We start from the raw sequence: 6,332 nt of genomic DNA on the forward strand, positions 1-6,332 counted from the left end.
TTGCGTGACCCACCTGGCCTGAAGTCTTTTCTTCCTGGAAACTAATGGCCAATTGAAGCTCTGGTGGGTTGTCATAACACAGACATGCCAACTGCAGCCATCGCAGAGATGTGAAATAAAAAAAAGAAATATAAATCTGGCTCTTATCTGCTGGGAATGGATTCATTAAAGAAGAAAAGTGCTTTTCTAGATGTTATTTTTGCCCTTCTGCTGACACTTTGACACCTGAGCCATTCTCATGAAGACATGAGGAAAGATAACCTGTGAGACAAAGCAGAAGTTCTGACTAATTAAAAAAGGCAAAACTGTTAAATAATTAAGAGGAAAGTTAATTCTTTAAAGGAGAAGCTTCATGTCGACGGCCCAGATGGGACATTTTTTCAAGTCTGCGAACACAATGTGACACTTGTAATTCAGTCTGGAGCTTTAATAGGAGGAAGATTACTTCTCCTCGGGCTGAAGGCGATCTGCTAACTGGACAAGTATCACACTAAAATGCAATTTGGCCCCCAGCGTGTCACAGTGGAGCATGAGATGTGGATCTCACAGCACAATGCTCGTGCACGGTTGGCTTGATGTGAATGAAAGATTCACAATTTTTTTCTTTTCTTCTTTTCGTGCACCAAGTTTATCCGCTTCCTCCGCAACACATGCCTGTGTGCTCATGTGGAATGACTCATTCATGCTCGTGGTCCATACCCCCCCCCCACCACACACACACACACACACACACAGGCTTATTCTCACCCAGCTCTCCATCCAGAATCTGCATCACTACAGAGGCTTTACCCTGACCTGAAACCGATGTGGTGGCCTGGAAACCTCGGCTCCTGCACCCTGAGGCTTCTTACCACCCCTGTARCACATTTCCCCTCCCACCCCACGCCTGTGACCATCAGTCTGCTCTCTTCAGTTTCGCTCTGGGAGGCCAACCTTTCAGCATTTCCAGCGATGTGCCTCGGAAATCTGTTTCCAGGGCAACCGGGGTACCAAATACTCTCCCAGCGGCTCATGGCTGGTGCGTCTTTTGTTTACACTTTTTTTTTCCTACAAGGATGTAGGCTGGTTTGAACTGACGTGGATAAAAGAGAGGTGGAGGGGAGAGGAAAAATATATACATTGCACGGTGCGTAAAAATACAGTCAAGGACGGAGTGGGAGTCAATGWTATCCACCCCCAGGGAGCAATAAATCAGTATTTCATCGGAATTGCATCCTTGAAACATCATGGATGTGAGTGAAGTCATCAGCTACACACAATCAATGGGAAGTCTTTCATCTAAAAACGAAAGAGGRCGAAAAATCCAAAAGAAAAGCGGTCTCAGTGCGCAGCTGCGCGCTTTGGGGAGTTTCCCCGTCAAGAGGCAGAAACCGACAAATCATCATGTGAAGAAAAAAAAACAAGAGTTTTGGTTGTCAACCTGGTGCTTACTTTTCTCTTTTATTAGATTTATTAAGACCCAACTCACGTCCACCACTTCCCCCCTTTTTTTTAAAGCCTTGCGCCTGCGCGTAAAGGCGAACCGGGAGCTGTCCAAGTGCTGAACTGAAGAAAAGGCGTTCCTCTCCCCGTTTTCTTAGACTGCACCCCCCTCCATCTCCACTCCTCCCAACACCCGCCACCTGAAAACGGTTCCCACTCCAGAAGTATAGCAGTACAGATCAACCACAGAAGGCGCGCGTATCTGAATCCGACGCCAAAAAGAAAAGAAAAAAAGGAAGAGAGAGAGAGAGAGAGAAGCTGCCCCGTCGTTGCGTTTATTATTATTTTTATTATCATTTTATTTTTGGAGAGTTTTATATCTTTAAACCACAACCAGGACCGATGTTTCCTCACACCTCCGCTCTGACTGTGTGAGTTTGGCGAAACTCAGCCATGATCCGTGGCTGCGCTGAGGAATGCCTCCCGTGTTGGTCAGGCTCGCTCAGGAAGGAAGCGGCGTCCCTGTTTGGATTACTTGTTTGACCAATGGAAACATATGGGAGAAATAGAAAAGTGAGCACATGGGGAAACCACCGGGAATGAATCACTCCTTCATTATGGTCCTGGCAGCTTTAGTCACGTATTTCATGGAGACAAACAACTTCAGGTGAGCTGAAACGCGTAAAGCTTTGGATCCTTAAGTTTGTTTTTCTTTACATGCTTAATTACMGAAACTATGAAATAAGCTCATTATTTCTGCTTTTCAAACTTAAAAAATGTGTCATTTTTTTGTAAAGTTACACTATAGAGTTACAATTTAATTGTAAATTTGGAATATTACAATGTTTACCTGCTTTTGTTTCGTTTGCTTCATAATTGATCCTGGTATTTACGCACGTGGGTTTAGACATTTTTTATTGCTTTTGTGCCATCTCAACAGTGTTCCTSTAGTGCCACTGTTAAAATTGGCAGCCTGCTGCTTTATCCCTGCAGGAATCTTGCATCATGAACAAAATTAATCCTGTCTTGAAGGAGATATCCACTAAATCCCATCCGATGGGCTGATGTGTGTGTGCGCGCATTAACTCATTTTTCAGGTTTCCATGTGCCATCACTCCCAGGCAGCTTGTGCTGCTGCTGCTGCTGCTAGGCGACAGATAAGGTTTTAACTCCTGCTTTCTGGGCTGTGACTTCTTTCTTTTCTGATCGAGTGTTTTTTTTTTCCCCCACCATGTGTGCATTTAGAGTCACGGATGCCAAGGAGCACGATTCCAGATCCTCCTCCAACATGTCTCCATCAGACTTTCTGGACTCACTCATGGGTCGCACGTCCGGCTATGATGCACGCATTAGACCCAATTTTAAAGGTTTGTTTGTGATCATTTTACTCTTAAGAAGAACACTGGCAAACACGCTTCACCTCCCACGTATTGCAAAAACACAAATAGCCCCAGAAGTGTGACTGTAAGTGCAAGCACGACCATTTTTTAATCACTTTTCCCCACTGTTGCCATGATACTGGGCTTCAAAAGCCTCTTGATGGCAACAATCAGGCACTTCAAWAACAGCAACAGTGGCTGGAATTTTAGTCTAACTTCCTCCTGGTGTTTTTACYTGCTTGGTTTTATCTGTTAAAACTGTTTGAGGAAGAATCCCCATRTTTGTTAAATATATTAGCTCAAAATCAGGACAGTGCTTGCAGAAGTCATCACAGTAAACAGAGATGCCATCATGACTGGCCCAAATGATGGATKGGGCCCCGGTGGTGTGGCTGCAGGGCAGCTACTGTTGTTGCTTTTATGCTGACRACACACGCAGATTCTGTCACCAGAGTGATGTAGAAAGGGGCAAAGGTCCACTCAGGTTGTGGGATGGGAGTGTTTGGGGTTAAGCGGCACCAGTAAATAAATTAAAAAAAACAAACAAAATAGAAACAAAGTTTATGATAAATTATTGTGATTCATTTGGGAGGAGAGGTAAATGTTAGAATGTGAAGATTGAGAAAAGACGTTAACAGCCTGGATGGGGAAAAGGGGATAAATGGGCTTCCAACACAATTTTAACATTTTTCCTGGTTCAAATTTTCTGATTTTTCAGTCAGATATGGGGGCTTTTTTCAGAGCTAAGTAGGAACAGTTCCTGCTGATTTTACAGTTTGGACAGTTGCCAGGCATTTTCCAAATACAGTAAAGAGCAGACTGTAATAATAAAARAGAAAAACAGATTAAGCATTTAATCACAGGATTTACATCTTTTTTAAAACAATTTTTATTATAAATAATGTTACCATTTAGAGTAATAAAAAATCTGATTAGTTTAACTGTAGATTAATTATTGCATATTATGCATTGATGTAGCATAAATTAAATCCTCTTCTCGTGCGTTTTATTTGATACTGACAGGATTTGGCAGGAAAAAACCCAGGGTGCAGGCAGGCTCCATGAATGTAACAAAAAGATTTATTAACTAACAAAAATGTACTGAAGGCAGCTCAAAACTTACCAGGTAGACGATGATCACAAGCAGGGGGAACAGAACACAATGAACCAACATCAGACTGAGACAAGACAGGACTTAAATACACTGACAAACTAATTGATGAACTGAAAACACCTGGTAAGAAACACGAGGGTGACAATCAGACTAATAAGGAKCAGCTGGGCAGATACACACTGGGGAACATAGAAACACAAGGAAAACCAAGGTGAAAAACTGACAAACCATGACAGATACATTGCTGCCGTTGGATGTAACCTTGAGTCTCCATCAAACATTGTAAAAAGCTCCCTCTCCACAGAGCACGCCACCCTCGAAACATTGTTTGAAAAAGTGCTGAAGTGGGAGTGTCTGAAACGGCAGGAGTTTGAGAGACAGAGGCTAATTTCAAGGTGTTTAGATAACGTATGATGTCAAGTTAAAATTATTTTCAATATACAGTTTTTTTTTACATCTGAAGGTAACATAGTTACTTGATTTTGGTACAGAATGGAACTATGTGCCTGGAATATATAATACCACCCTCCCCTGCCCCATCTCTCTTAACTTTTAGAAAGTCTCCCTTTTGAAACCTTTTTCTATACTCATCCAGACCTGGAAAACCCTGARGAATAAACTCCACACTTTTCTAAATTTACTAAGAACCCTGAATAAATTCTGTAAATTGCTGATGAAACATATTTGATCCTTAATCCTGCTCCAAGATACACTGTTAGATATAGACTTAAAAGCATTCTTCTGCTTTTACAGCCAGGAAACAAACACATCTGCCCCTAAGAGACCGCACTGTAAACAGTTAGTTTTGCTTGTGAACCTGCTACTTTGAAGAACGTCGAACAGCGTTTCCGAAGGCTGACCTAGATTTCCGTGCCTTTTTTTTTCTTCTTCTTTTTGTTGGCAGGAGATACAGCCCTATTTTTCTGCCTCTGCTGGAAAACTGTAGCAACCTGTAGACAAGCAGAGGCAAATATTAATACCAAGTCCCATGAAATATTGATGAAGAAAACACAGGGGAAGGGCAGTGGGAAGAGCTTACAACTTCACTTATCAGCTTGGGAAAAAAGATGTGCTGTGGCTCTAAAAGGCGTGTAAGTCTTGCAAGAAGAYTTTAGTTCTGTTTGGAGGAGGGAAAAAAACAAGCTCTACCCACTGGAGCATGCTGGGTACGTTTTACTCACAGTGTTGGAGAGGGGATGCTAATTTGACACTGACCTCAAAGTGAGTGGGACAGTTCAAGATCCTTTAAAGTGGGTTTCTGTAAAAATTTTATGAACAGTTATTATTTGTTGTAAGTTATTGAACAACCTCCATTTAGAGAAACAGGACCAAGACCAAAGTGAGCTGCTGATGCCTGATAACAGCTCCAGTTTCAAAAGTTTTACGAGGGTTTACGTGAAAGCTAATTTATAAACATTTACAGCAGCCGTCAGCCTTGAACTGAATGGTCATTCTTGCAGAAATACTTTGACATTTCTCCTGGAAGACTTGATCAGAAGTGTTGCTGCTGTTGCAACTGATACTTGTACGTAATCATAAAATCATTTATAGACTTTAAACAAATGCATATCAGCTTCTGGTATCCATGCCAAAGTTTTAAACTAAAACTATCTTTCTATGTTAAAAGATGACAGTATWGCTGTTTTAGTAAAATGTTGATAGTAACATTACACTGAAACTCACGTTAAACAATGAGATGTCACACAATCAATTAGGCCATGAAGTTTGAGTTGGGGATCACTGTCAGCTACTAAAAAAAATTTAAGCTCAATATTTCTAAAACTGACTGAATCATGTCCAATGTTGTGTATTCTAGAATAGATTAGTGGTGGCATCTATTTTGGATTATGTTGATTGTAAAAATTAAACAGTTGTAGATACAGTATATGTTGATATTGAACTTGCTGGAATTTTGTTATCTTGCTTTAGTTGTTTTGTATTCTTTCTTCTCCTGGAGGTTTATGTACTTTTTTGTTCTGGGCTATTTTATTTGAATGTAYAGCACTTTTGACAGGATTGTTGCTGTTTTTATTTATTTAAAGAGAGACTTTATTTAACTAAGTACAATACGATACGATGCGATACAATTTGATACAATACCTTATGATAAGGTAGAGTATGGTAAGGTACGATACAATCTGGTATATGATACAATATGATAAGATAGGATAAGGTACAGTAAGCTAAGGTACAGTACAAAATGGTTACAATATAATACAATACGATACAGTATGGTATTATTTCATGCAATATCTTATGATGAGGTAAGGTAATGATACAGTCTGGTATGGAATGATACGATTCGGTAAGGCACAATATGATATAGTACAATATGATACAATAAGGTAAGGTACAGTATGATACAGTATGGTATGGTATGGTATGGTATGGTATGGTATGGTATGGTATGGTATGGT

At 40.6% G+C, this 6,332-nt stretch overlaps 1 protein-coding gene across 5 annotated transcripts in view; it reads left to right on the forward strand.

Annotated features, from left to right (window-relative positions):
• The first annotated feature begins 1,534 nt into the window (after positions 1 to 1,534).
• Positions 1,535 to 6,332, forward strand: part of glra2 (glycine receptor, alpha 2) — a 19,508-nt gene continuing 14,710 nt past the window's right edge. For 2 of the 5 annotated variants that reach the window (XM_014018683.1, XM_014018682.1), the window contains exons 1-2: positions 1,537 to 2,089; positions 2,668 to 2,789. In XM_014018683.1, coding sequence (XP_013874137.1) covers positions 2,004 to 2,089; positions 2,668 to 2,789 — 208 coding nt within the window. In that variant the 5' untranslated portion in view covers positions 1,537 to 2,003. Of the gene's footprint in view, positions 2,090 to 2,667; positions 2,790 to 6,332 lie in introns of those variants that run through there. The other 3 variants (XM_014018681.1, XM_014018684.1, XM_014018686.1) reach the window with 3 other exon arrangements.

Source organism: Austrofundulus limnaeus, unplaced genomic scaffold, assembly GCF_001266775.1.
Source record: "Austrofundulus limnaeus strain Quisiro unplaced genomic scaffold, Austrofundulus_limnaeus-1.0 Scaffold199, whole genome shotgun sequence".
NCBI classification, from domain to species: Eukaryota; Metazoa; Chordata; class Actinopteri; order Cyprinodontiformes; family Rivulidae; genus Austrofundulus; species Austrofundulus limnaeus.